The sequence below is a fragment of the Aythya fuligula genome, chromosome 4, assembly GCF_009819795.1.
Source record: "Aythya fuligula isolate bAytFul2 chromosome 4, bAytFul2.pri, whole genome shotgun sequence".
Lineage (NCBI taxonomy): Eukaryota > Metazoa > Chordata > Aves > Anseriformes > Anatidae > Aythya > Aythya fuligula.
The window spans coordinates 57563928-57577526 of record NC_045562.1 but is presented as its reverse complement, the minus strand read 5'-3'; the positions used below and the strand labels follow the sequence as shown (position 1 = coordinate 57577526).

General features: G+C 43.3%; 1 protein-coding gene across 1 annotated transcript in view; it reads left to right on the top strand.

Annotated features, from left to right (window-relative positions):
• Positions 1–380: 380 nt before the first annotated feature.
• Positions 381–13599, top strand: part of STIM2 (stromal interaction molecule 2) — a 68549-nt gene continuing 55330 nt past the window's right edge. The window contains exons 1-2 of the mRNA XM_032186357.1: positions 381–522; positions 2672–2740. Coding sequence (XP_032042248.1) covers positions 381–522; positions 2672–2740 — 211 coding nt within the window. The remainder of the gene's footprint in view (positions 523–2671; positions 2741–13599) is intronic.

Genomic DNA, 13599 nt, shown 5'->3' with positions numbered 1-13599 from the left:
CCCTTGGTATTTACTATCAAGGTCAGCCTTCAGGCCTCACAGACCTCTATGCCTAGAGGCAAAATCTGGGGGAAGAGATTACCAGCTCTAGGGAAAGGTTGTATTAGGGTCACTTTAGCAAATTAGATGTATACAAGTCCACAGGACTGGACAGGATGTGCACGTGAAGGTGCTGAGGAAGCTGACTAATGGAATTGTGCTGGTCCTATCATCCCTGAAAAGCTGTGGCAATCGGATGAGATTGCCAGGTACTGGAAAAAAACAGCCTTGTGCAAGCCTCTCTCTCAGAGAAGATGATGAAGGAAATCTTTCTGGAAGCCGTTTCCAGGCTGATGAAGGACAAGGAGTTGATTTGGAGAAAATAGCACAGAGCTACCAATATGTTTGTTTTCTATGATGAGATGATTGGCTCTGTAGATGATGTGATCAGAGAAGCATACCCTGATTTTACCAATGCTTTTCATCCAGCATCCAATAACTCCAAAGTGGGTGAAAAAGAGGCAGAATCACTTTACACAAAGAGTACTGATCAACAGTCCAGAATCAAATTGGCACGTGGTCATACATGTTTCTTTGGGTTGAGTGGGTGGACACTCAGCCGTATTTGGGTCCTCACACTGAAATCACGAGGTGCTTAAGTTTCTGTGGATTAATGGGTCAGGCTGCAGCCCGGGGCCAGTACCTGCCCTCGCTCTGAGCTGGTGTGGCTGAGTCCATGTGAGGCGAAGCAGGAGGGCCCCTGGAGGTGTTCCCCCTCAAAGTGCCCCTCACCATCAGGTGCTTATCAGCACCAGGCTCCCCCAGCTCCCAAACATGTGCTCCTTGGAAACAATTCATCCCAGGCTTCCTGGTCTGGGGACCCTGTATCTGAAATCAACAGGTGAAAACAAACTGATTTTGCAAGATTTTTAATGAAAACCGTTTTCAGCTTCATACCCCCAGCATTTCAGTGAAGTGCTCCCTGCTCATGTCCCCAGCTCACAGCTATTCTGACACATGGCATTTCTCTGCAGGACTCCTGCAGCCCATAGCCTTTGACTCCAGCAGTTCTCAGTTACAGTAGTTCACGTTCATCCACGAAACTTGCCTCTTTCGTGTACCCTTTATGAATACATCTCTTTTTGTATCTTAAAATTACCTAATTAATTAAAATAACAGCTGGTTTCTTTGTTTCCTTCTGGGGAATTTACTCTGCTCCAGTTCCCCTCCCTAAAGTCAAACAACGCCGAGCGAGCTTTCGTAAGATGCGGGCGTTTCATTGTTCTCTCTGCACCAGATCTGATCAGATACTGCTGGTCTTTAAAGGCTGCTGCATGCTAAGGCCACAAAGTCACTGTTGGATGCATTTTCCAAATCTTTGTATGCTATGTAACTAAAGTTTTTGTGTGCGTGTTGTTTTTATTGAAACGTTTTGGCTGAAATGGGTGTGCAAGCTGACTGTCGCTGAGAAGTTATTTCCTGCTGTATGTAACAGCTCTATGAGGCAGCACAGTGAGCTTTTGGGATTGTGCTTTTGGGATTGCGAGGCATGCGATGCCTCCATCTCCTGTGGGGTTTGCGAGGCAGGTCGAGGCTTTTCCGAGGAACCTTTAAAAATACTTCTGCTGTGACTTCTTAGTGGATTGCAGTAGTTAATTTTATAGTGAGGGCAAGGTTTATATAGCTTTTACCATCCACGCTGCATTGTTTTATGTTGTGTATCTGTGGTATTACGTGGGATGTGGGCTTTGAAGGCCTTGTTATTCATTGTTGAAGGGATCAAGACAGAGGGGCTGATAATCCTGTGGATTTGGACAGCACAAGGCACAACACGGATTTTATTCCTGCACAGTGGCTTGATGAAAATGACTTGAGTAAAAGGTGTTTTTTTTTTTGTTTTGTTTTTTTTTTTTTTTTTTTGCCAAGGCCCTAAGCACAGTTAAATCAGGGTTTAGCCCTCATGAGGGCTTGGCGCTCCTGATTTAAGTTGCTCAGGACCAGACTCCAAACACCTTTCTGTGGCTGCCCAGACGAGGCTGCGCGTGCCAAATTTAGGTTTTCCCTCACACCTTCGTGTCTTTTGGACAACCCTCCTCAGGCGACCGCTCTTTGGGCAACACCGGTGTGGCCAGGGCAAGTTTACGGGACTCCAAGCGTAAGGATATATTAATATTTATATTAAACTTATAACACGAGGTTTCAATTTTTTATTTTTTCACGCTTTTAACCGAACTGTTTCCACACACCGCACCCTGCCCCGCTCCACCTCAGCAGCCGACCCCGGGGCTCCCCTCAGCACGCCCCCCCGCCATGTCCCCCCCGCTCGGCGCCAGCCCGCCCCGGCCCCGCCCCGCGGGTGACGTCACGGCGCGGTGACGTGTCGCCCGGGCGGCTCGGCGGTGGCGGCCGCCGGAAGCGGCGCGGGGCCGGCGGCTGCAGCGCGGTGCGGCTGCGGAGCGGCTCCGGAGCGACTCCGGATCCTTCAGCTCCTCTTTCCTCCCTCGCCGCGGCCCGGCCCAGCCCGGCCGTCCCGTCCCGATGAGCGGGCTCCGAGCGCTGCGCGGCGCGGCGGGGACGCCGCTGCCCACCCGCCTGCTCCTGTTGGGGCTGCTCCTGCCGGGGCTGCTCCTGGCCGCTGCGGGCGGCGAGCAGGAGGCGGCGGCGGCGGCGGTGGCGGTGGGAGGGCGGCGGGGGTCGCGGGCGGGCGGCCCCCCTGCCTCCTCCTCCTCCTCTGCGGCGGACACCGCGGCGGTTGTGGCAGGTAACGGGGGGAGCGCGTCCCGGGGCCGGGGGGGCGCAGCCGCCTGCCTGCGGTCCGATACCGGGCTTCCCTTCCCTTTTTTCCCCCATTTTTCTTTCCCTTGCTCTCGGGTTGCGGCAGGCTCCGGTGGCCCGGACCCGCCCGGTAACGGACCTGTCTGTCCGCAGGCTCGGGGGCAGGGGGTTGAGGAGCCGGGGAGCCGTCGGAGGGGGGCTGCGAGTTGCCCGGGTCGCTTTAACGCCTTCTTTAGGGAGCCCTGCGGCTGGGGGTGGGAGGGGAGCAGCAAACCCCACCGCCCCTGCGAAGCAAGGCGGGCTGCGCTTCCTGCCCCAGCAAAACCCGCCGCTGGCTGAACCAGCGCCCTGAGCCAAAATCGCTACTTTGCGCTAGGTATTCCGTTAGCCTGCTCCGAGGCCAGGGCGCTTCGGAGGTCCCCGTCGCCTGGTTTTTGTTTGGCTCGCCACAGAAACTAAGGAAGTTGGAACATCCGCAGTCTGAAGCAGGAGTCGCACCTCCCAAGGGTGTTGGGGAAATGCCGTGTTGGATCGGCTTTTTTTTTTTTTTTTTTTTTTTTTTTTTTTCAGAACATAACTAATGTGGTTGTAGGTGGTATTAAGTGGTTCTCGCTATGCCTGGTGCTGATGCTGTCTGCGTTTCACGCTCAGTCAATCTTGAAATGTCAATTTGGAGGGAGAAGTATTTTAAAAATATTTTTGGACTGTAAAACCACTGCGATGCTTGTCAGCTGCTGTGGTGCCTCCCTCCCCCACCCCCCTGCACTGGATCTGGCGAGAAAATACATGTGAGAAATGTAACACATCACACGTGGATTTACTGTTACATGTGTAAGCGTGGTCTGGGGAGCAGGTATGTTTAAGAGCCATCAGAGAATCAGTTTTAATCTTTTGAAGGTTTTTAACACAGTTCTGCATTCATCCACTTGCAGGATTTGGTGTTTGAGTTGAATGTGTGAATTGGCTGCCTGTCTGGTAGCTAACCCAAACAGTTCTAAGTTACTCTGCAGAGTCGGAAGGAAGAAGCCTTGAAAGCGGGGGGAGAACCAGATGAGTGTGCAGGGAGTGATTGTAGTTATATTATCTCTCATTCTTTCCTCTGAAGATTAAAACTTGCAGATGTGACATCAAGTTAGGAGGGACTGCAAGTATTCTGCTGGATAAAAACAGAATGAAAATCAAATTCCATAGGCTTGAGAGGCAAAATCCAGAAGTTAAGTCTGTTAAGTATAAAATGCTGTGCACAGAGGACTCTCAGATGCTCAAATACAGTGTAGGTGTATAGTCAGCACAGCTGTAGGAAATAATCCAGGAGTGATGGTTGCAAATTGATCTGAACAAGCAACATAAAGCAGCTGGCAAAAGCGGATGCTATCCTGGGATGTGTTGATCTGGCTTAAATTACAGAAAGCTCTTCATTTATTGTTCTTCATTGCTCTTCTGTGCCTAGTCTCGAGTATTAAACAAGCCAAAAAAAAAAGTCAGAAGTAGCAATGTGGATGGAGAGGCTTAGCCTCTGACTGATGTATTACTTTATTTGGGGGGATGGAAAAGGCTGTGGGAGGGGTGTGTCACTATCTAAGAAATTAGTTCAAGAGAGGATATTGATTTAATTTTTTTTTTCCATCTAATGTGGTTAAGAGGTGGGTTAAGAGGAAGTGAATTGTACGGGGGACGACTGAGGTTAAATATCAACTGGAAAGTTTTTACCAATAACATTCAAATTACAGAAATGGTTCAACAAATCCCATCACTAAAGGTTTTTAATGGGTTAGAGGAGCAGCTGGCAAAGGTAATCTAGAGAGATACTGACATGGCAGAAAAGGGATGTGCAAGTAATTTTATGACTTTATGATTTTATAAACAGCCATATTTTATCAGCTATTCAGGGACTCAATCGTTTGTTACTGTTGTCTACTTGCGTGCGTGCACCTTTTTAATCGTAACTTGTAAATGACAACTCTACATATGTTGCATCTGAAGATGTGTAGTCACAGTTATAAAAATCAGATCAATGAAACTGTTTCCACTGATTGGAATACTGTGAGGTTATCTTCTCTTCATTCTGTCCATGCTTGTTTACTCTTAATTTGGTTGAAAGTTTTAAGGAATCATTTATCCAGACCTTGAAGATAAGTGTGAGTTATCATATTCTGTTTATTCTGTTGTTATCTGCTTTGCAATTCTGGAGGATTTTTTTTTTTTGGTCTGAATTTAATAAATGATCAGAAAATCTGGTCATCTTTCAGGCAAGACAGAGAACTTGGAACTGTATCTGGCTAATAAAATTCTCTCAAATAGTAGCTTATAATATTTAGCTAGGCCATTCTTAACTGTAGCTCTACATTGTATTTACTGCAGAAACAGTGGATGCCACAATGTAACTGCTTTCTCAAAGTGAAAGATTTGCCTTGTTTACTGAGCTTCCATTCTGGAACTGCCCCATCATGTAGTCTCAGTGCTCTGTGATCCCCAAATTTCTGTCGTTGGCACTTGAGAAATAAAGGTTTGTGTAAAACACTGTTTTTTATGGAACTTTGTAACTGATTGAAGCCATTCTAACGCGGGTGGCTGTCAAAGGCTGGTTTTTCTCTTTGGAAGCTGACCCCAGCTGGCCATGCTAGCAGGATCAGTGCAAGAGAGCAAGCAGGAGGACATCCTGGTACCGGGAGGGAGGGAGTTTCCTGCTCTTTCTGCTTTGTGCTTTCTTTGTCCCCAGTGCTGTGATGAGCACTGCTGCGTTAGCTTGCAGGAATGTGAGAGGGGCAACAAAAACCAGTGGTTTTCTTATCAGACTCTTTCCTGGCATGCTCTGAGTGCCAGCAGCAGTGCAAGGAAGAGGGAGGATGGGCTGTGTGGGTGGGGTCAGCAGTGATGGCAGTAAGTGAATAAATGAGCCTCCCTGCCCATGTAATTGCATCTGAAGGTGACTGAAACTGCTCTGGTGACCTTTTTTAGCTAGAATAATCTGTTTAGAAGTTGGTGTGGTTACGTGTGAGACTTTACGCTTGCTATCACTCCAGCATATGTGTAGTGATCTTGATCGTGCAGAAAAATGATCTTGGATTACATGTGCATGCACTGGTCTTGTACAACTGAGCTCCAGGACTGGTCTCTTCCCTAGCAGGCTGCTTTTTAAGGCCAGTAGATTTTTCTAGTGACAAAAATTGAGTACCTCAAGCTTGTTTCGTTCTGTTACTTCTATATGTATGCTTGTAGCTAAGCTCTTTGTGATCTGCACCTATCATTTAGGTCGAGGACAGAAATTTGTGTCCTTTTCCCACTAAAATGATGCCGACCTAAAGCTGTCGGTCGCTTCCTGACTGCATTTCGGTGCAGTTACTTGAAGTTCTTTGACTCAGGATCATCCCTCCATCAGCAGGTTTTCGCATTGCTCTTTCAGCTGTAAGCATTCTGAAGCAATCTCTGCTTTCCTGGGGACCTCCTACTAGGCTCCGGCTAGCTACTCCTACGCAACTTGGGCATGACTCATTTTCTTCTAACTATCTATCCTAAGTAGGTTGAGCTGCTGTGCATCTGTCAAAAGAGAACTGGACCCGGTGGCAGAGGCAGTGGATCACGTTAAGATTTCTCATGATGATACTATCGCTACGGAAAACGCCTAAAAAAGCAGTTTCCTCTTTAAAAAAGCTTGTATGAAGTAAACAATTTGATATCCCTTTTTTTTTTTTTTTTTTTTTTTTTTTTTTACTGTGTGTGCTGCACTCTTTGTCCTTTTGTATTTAATATGTTCTCAACCAGCACTAGGGGAGAAGAACATATTGTAAAGATCTGTGATGCTGTGGGAAAGCTGGTTACAGGTTTAATCTTTCTGTAGCTTTTAATGCACTATCTAAAACTTCTCAGGAGTCAAGTGTGGTATTTTACATAAGAGTTGACTCTGAAACTTGCTGCAGAAGCCCTGATGCACACGAAGACTTCAGTGGGATTAGTCTGCATCTTATCTGTGAAATGCTTTTTTAAATACAGGAACTTGAGATGTTTATCTTGACCACACATGGTATGTGTGGGGAGTAAATAATCATTACAAGTGTTGTCCTAAAATAAGCACCTGTGCGTTTTCCAAACAAAGGTGAGTTTCGAGCTGTTACATAAGTTGGTGTTATTCTGCCTTGGTGGATGCTCCCCAGTCTCTCGTGTTGCCATGGAAACTATCTTTGCATCTCTGCAAGGGGGAGGGTGCATAAAACAAAATGCATATTTATAATTGAGAATCAGCATAAATGGGATGGGATGATTGCCTGGGTACTCTACAACTTGCGTTTGTTTACTTGATTTCTGCCAGCACTTCAGACTTAACTGGAGGATGTTTGTTCCTGTTTCTTTAATGCTTTTTTTCTCCCTTTGGACCTTGCTCCTTTTTCTTCCAATCACAAAAGCACGCCACCTTTCAGAGGCCTGTTAGAGGGATGTTTAATTCTGTATAATGAGAAGTAGTCCAGAGTTTTAACAAAAAAATAATCATGGAAATTGCACATAAGGTGCTTGCCAAAGCAGTTAAAAACTTGGGTTAACACTAACATTAACATAAGTGTTGACTCAGCAGAATATGAATTAACAGGTAGGAACCACCAGCTTTTTCTTTTTTTCTAAATCTCATCCTTGCTGTCTCTAGCAATGATTTTTAGCTACCTCATGAGGAAACTTCCTCTGTATGCAGACAGTGTTACACTCCTGCAGGTGAATTGTGCTTCTCTGGGGATCTCTGGGTGCAGGGGTAGAAGGCAGCGTCACTGAATATTGCGGCTTGTATTGCAAATCACAGGCAGCACCACAGAAACTTGGGTAAACTGGAGCAGTTGTCGAGGCTACTGGGACTGTGTGAAGCTTTAACTTCTGCTGTAGCTTAGAGTTTATAGGAATGCAAAGATAGCTTTGACACTCTTCCTCTAGGCCATGCTTTCTGTTCCCTACTTCTTTACCATGAAGCAATTCACAACTGACAGTGGCCCAGCCCTATGGTACTGTGTCCAGTTACAATTTTAATACATGATTTTTTTGTGTATATTGTTTCTGTGGTTGTAAGAAGCTGACGTGTGCTCAGCTTCCAAAACTGGTATCGGCAAAAACCATCAGCTTATCTGAAATGATTTGAAGGTGTTTAAAAGCAAACAGCCTTTGGTATCCGTTATTCAAACATTTTTTTTGGTGAAGATGTTTTGGGTTTCTAAACTCTGGGTACTTTCTCCTTAAAATTTGGAACTTTGCATACAAGAAGGTGTGGTATGAATGTTCTTTCTTGCTTTGCGGTTTAGAATAAAGGAAGGGGTTAGTCTTATGTAAATTACTCAGCACACGTAATAACGCTACACAGGAGAAGGAATAGGTTTTCCTCAGTTCCATCAGGTTACTGTGTGAACTGAATTACTTAAAATTTGGAATTCTTCACAAGTGTGGGGGATTCTCACAATATTATTTTGTTCTTAATGTCAATTAACTCTACTAGATGACCATTGAGATTTGTCATCGGTAACTCCTGAGCATACCATCTTTTTTTCAGCATTTGTAGTACTTCATGAATAAGGGAATGGCTCAGCAAGTGTTTTTTATATTTATGCTATCGTCTCTGTTTACATGTAGAAGTCTTTGGTGAGTTTTGCTGGGAATTTTTCAATGTAACTTTTGTTAATGTGCTGACACTTTGTTCCAACCATAGGATTTCATTTGAAACTCATTCCTCCCATGTGTACCCTCACTAACTTCTGTAAGCAGATGAATTTTCAGGTTGTACACCTAACCTAAAGCAGATTAAGATAACTCTATGTTGCTTCTCCATAGTTATAGCCTGAAATGACCAGCTTGGTTTGCTTTTCCCTCAATTTGCAGTGCTGCCTAGTATTTGGAGAACAGCAAGCAAGAAATATTATACTGTTAACAAACAAAACCACCCAAACTTTGTGGTCTTAGAGATGATTTTGAAACAAATACTGAAGTTAATCATTCGTAGTAGGAGACTTCCTTCTAGTGTGGTTTTAATTCTAGACTGCTATATATAGAAGGCTGCGAGATAACTTCTTACTGTAGCGTTGTGTGCCTGGGTGAAAAGTACTGTTGGCTTAAATTAGTTTTTGTTGCCTGGACTCAAATGATTTTGAAGTGAGAATGAGGCAGTTTTCTTTTTTAATGCTAAGTATGGTGTACTGTTTCATTAAATATTAAAAATTAGACTATAATATCATGTAGCTCTGATACTTACATAAAGATGTGATACAAAGGAAAAAATGTCTTTACATCCTTGTCTACTTGTATTTTTTAGGTTGAAATGCATCAAGGCAGCACTGTCCCCCCAAACATGTATATATGTTTGACTTAACTTTTGTCAGTGCTTTTTGGGAACATGGCTGGCTCAATTTCCTCTCTCCTGTCTGGTTTGTGTTCCCTGAAGACATCTCCTGAAACACTGCTGGCATAGCCACCGAGGGTATTGTGGTTAAACATGTAACAACTGAATAATATGTCAGTTCATAGATGAGAGACAAGGACATTATTTTGATGTAGGAACCTGTGTCCTGTATTCTCTAGAATGTAATCCCAACACTGCATTTTAAATGAATATTTTCGTTTTGGTCTGAGGAAACTGCAGTGCCTGTAATTGCCCTTCTTTTGGTTGCGTTGCAGGAAAATGACAGAGTCACTCTGCAGTCTTTGAAGGATGTGGCTTTGTTATCAATTTCAGCTGACCTCAGTGCAGGCTCTTGCTGCAGAAGAGGATATTCCTTTGTGCCTGTTGCGTTCTCTTCCTCCCTGCCTATTCTGTCTGTCCCAAGTTCTTTAATGTTGTTGTGGCTGAGGTGGTCCAGGGGAATGCACTGAGCTGGTAGTTGTCACTTGTGTTTTAGCAGGGTCAGGTCCTGGCTTCATTTCACTGCACTGCTGCATAAGAGCATCTGTGAGAAGGCAACAGTGTTGGAGGAAGGTAGTGTTGGCCATTTCAGTAGGAGCACATGCATGCCAAGTAGAAATTTTTGCTTTCAAATTAAACCTTCCAGGAGCCAACTCAGTTTTTACCAGTTGATTGTAAGAGAGCTTATCTCAAAAGCAAAATTGCTTGCTTGGCATAACTATTTGATCACATAAAGCAAACTAATGAAATATGATTTTTATTAATACAGGATAAGGAAGGCATCTTCCATTCTGATTGAGATGTAAATGTTTATCAGCTTGAAAGGAAAAAAAAAAAAAGAGCCAATCTGAACTCTTAGTTCATCTGACTGCTGCTTTTAATCTTTGTCGTAAAGGAATTTGAGTATAACTGGTTTGTTTCCTTTATTAAGTAAACATCTTTCTGAAGAAGCTACATCTGTGGTGTTTCCTTTTTTGTCACAAAAGCACTCAGATACTTGTGTCATGCTGCCTCATGTCTGTGTGTTTATAGTATTGTGAGATCAGTAGTCAAGGCTCTAATTTCTCTCTGTGTTGAAGAGTGGTAACATTTCCTTGCTTCAACAAAATGGAGGCTCTGTACACGACCTGGCCTGTTACGAGACCCACAGAAACTGCTGTTTCTTTACAGATGAGTGATAAGCAGTCACAGCTAATGTTACCTTAATGGGAAGAGAAGTTATGCATCTTCAAAGTACTGGATGATGACAAATGGAGCGTTATCCTAATTAGCTTCAGGGTGAGTGGAAGTTTGACGCATGACGGGATGATGAAGGGGGCCCTGCCATAAACTGCTGTTGATTGCACAGGTATCTGAAGGTATTGCATGATACTGTGTGAGAGGGTAATGGAATAGTAGCTGAGACTGTCTTAGTGCAGAAAACAAAACAAAATAACAAAAGCAAACAATACACTTAGGGAAGAAGAGAGAGGAGGAAGGAATTGGATATTTTCATACTCAATACAAGTAAAAGCTTGTATTGAATTTAACCGTATAACTGGAACTTGGTTGACTGTTACAGTTCTGATTTTGGGAGTAATTGTGGATTGTCCTTTGGAAAAAGCCTGGTATATTTCTTCCTGAAAAAATGACAAATTGTGAAGAAAGGAAGATAGTATACATACCGTTGTCATTTGAAAAGGGTATAAGAAACTAGAAAAGGTCTGGATAAAGCTGGATGAACTTCTTGTACATATGCTTTTGTGTATGAAAAGGCATTGAGACTCCTTCCTTTTAAAAGACCTGCCCTGTGGCCGTAGTTATTTGAAAGCTGAAGCCAATACACATTAACAGCTGTGGTTTAGGCCTTCACCCTGTGTTCTTCCTCATGCTGAGCAATTTCAGTTTAGTAAACTGACACTTTCTACTAGAATAATTCACAAACTGGTTAAGTGAAGGTCATATGTACCCCAGGCTGGGTCAGGGAAGGAAGGAGGGATGTGGGGCACTGTGGCAGCCAGGTGGGCTTTGGGTGGTAGGGATTGGTGGTGAGGATGTAGTAGACCAGTTTGAAAACATGAATGTTATAAAGGAGGCAACTATAGGAAGACTGGTAGTTTCTTTCATATGGGACCTAGGGGCACTGATTGCAAATCAGAAGGTTTAAATTAGACATCCCACCTGCCCCACACTTCCTCGGAGGGAGCGGACCTCTGTGAACAGGTGGAATTAAACTGGGGAACTCATTGCGGTTGTGTTGTTTGAAACAAGACAGCTTGGCAGATGCTGTTTTCCATTAGCTCTTCATTTTCAGTTTTGTGCAAATGTTTGAAGTGATTGCTAATGCAGAAAGAATAAGGTTAAAATACTCAAAGGAGAATGTCATAATGTTGTAGTAAGCTGCATCGTAATTTATACAGTAAGTTTTTTGGGAGATGTTGCTAAATGAAGGTTTTCAACTTGAGGGCTTGCAGAATACTTGCTGGCACTCACTTTGTAAATGGATTTTATTGAAATGTTTTCCTTCCATTGATTTGCATTGGTTTGCAGGCTCCTAAATGCTATCTTAAAGCTGAAATTTCTTTCCTGACAGAAGTTAATAAAACTACAATGACTTTTTGTTTTTGATTTTTTTTTTTTTTTTTACCATTCTTAGTTTTCTATGCCCAAAATGCTGTCAGCAGCAGATTAACATTCTTGCAGCAGCCAAGAACAAGACAACCATTGTCTTGTAACCTAAATTATTGCTTTAAATATTCTTTAAATATGACCCTGCCACTCTTATTTGCAGGATGATGAGGGAAATTAACTTTTCAGAGCTTGTGGTTTCTTCTTCTTTTTTTTTTTTCCTCTCCAAAAAAAGGTTTCAAAGGCTTACCAGAATAAAAACGATCATTTCACTGCATCTTGTGCAGTCGAAAACATTTTAAATGAAACTATCTGGCTTTGGCATGGATTCTAGTCTGAAAACTGACTCTACAGAAACATTTCATGAATATCTCTAGTTCAGTTTGCCTCTTTCAGAATTGTTTACTGTGCACATTAAAAATGAAAATGGAAGTGAAACTCTTCTAGTAACTGGGATGCTTTGCAGATGAAAACTAACAAAAATCTGGTGTTGGAAGCAATGAAAGTTCACCTTTGCCACATCTGTATTGTGCTCTCAGTGTTCATAAAGAGAAGCTTAATTCTGGCCTGTTTATTAGGAGCGTAGTAAGAGACTTGCTAGAAGCAGGAAGGAGCATGTATTGCACCATCAGGACAGAGCTCTAATTGTTTTCCTTGGCAAGAATTGTAGTCAGAATTTTGGAGAAGACAGTCTTCAATATGAAGTTATTTGGCTCTTTTTGCATACAGATGAGAGTTAGAAACATCAGCTCTGAACTGCTGTAGAAATCGGTGGCATACATATGTCCTGAGATCACCATGGAGGCTGCTGTTTGCACAAGCATTGGGAAATCTCAAAGAGCTCGTTGTGTGAGGCCGGATAGTGAGCTGAAGATCAGAATGTGAATATATAGGGCATTCTGTATCCTTTGGAGTTAAAACAGCATTTCTCTAAAGTACTTATTGCATACGTACTGGAGAGGAATATTTCCTGGATATTTTCTTAATGTTAGGATGTGAAGTAAGCATAGGCTAGAAATATGCTATAAAGTGAATTGCAACATTCATACAGGTGGCAAGTACTGACACTAATAATGAAGTGTTCAAAATATTGTGGTTTTAAGTGTTGGGCTGAAGTGAATACTGTACTTTCGTAATGCACCCTGTCCAAGAGTTGTAAGTAGCCTGCTATATTTGCATGAATAACAAACCTTTGGCTCTTACATATTTGCTTGTTTTATGAAATAGCCTCACCTGATGATCTCAAGTTTCTCATTTACTTAGAAATATTTTGAAGCTTGCTTCCTCTTTAAGAGAGGTTTGAGATAGGCCACGTTACTTCAAAGGGCAAGTTCTCATTAGTTAGTTTGTTAAACAGGCAAAAACCCTTGATTTTACTGATTGTGCATTAGTCATTTTCTATTTACTAATTCAAATGGATATGAAGTGTAGTTGTAATGATGATGTCAACCTCAATTATTTTTTTTACTGACCTGAAAGATTTTAGATACCTGAGCTGAGTTACCTAGGTATAACCAATTCAATTTTTCTATGATCAGAGATTGTATGTAAGATGTCATCCGAAGGATGACGTTCAGAAATCCTCTAGCTTTTATCCGGTTGCCATTTCTGTCAGAGGATGTAGGCAAATAACGATTTGCATTTGTTGGAGCAGGCAGAAAGCTTTGCTGTCAGTCCTTGTGCTGCTCCCAGATGGGGCTGGAAGTGTGTGGGATGGTTCCTGGTGGGGTATGGGCCCCAGCAGCAGTGCTCCCTGCCCGGCTGTTCCAGCAGGAAGCCTGCCTCCATGCCCCTTGGCTTCTCTGCCTCGCTGCTGGTCGTGTCAAGGTGGTTAGTGTCACACCAGACCTGGAGAATGCCCTCACGTTTGGGAG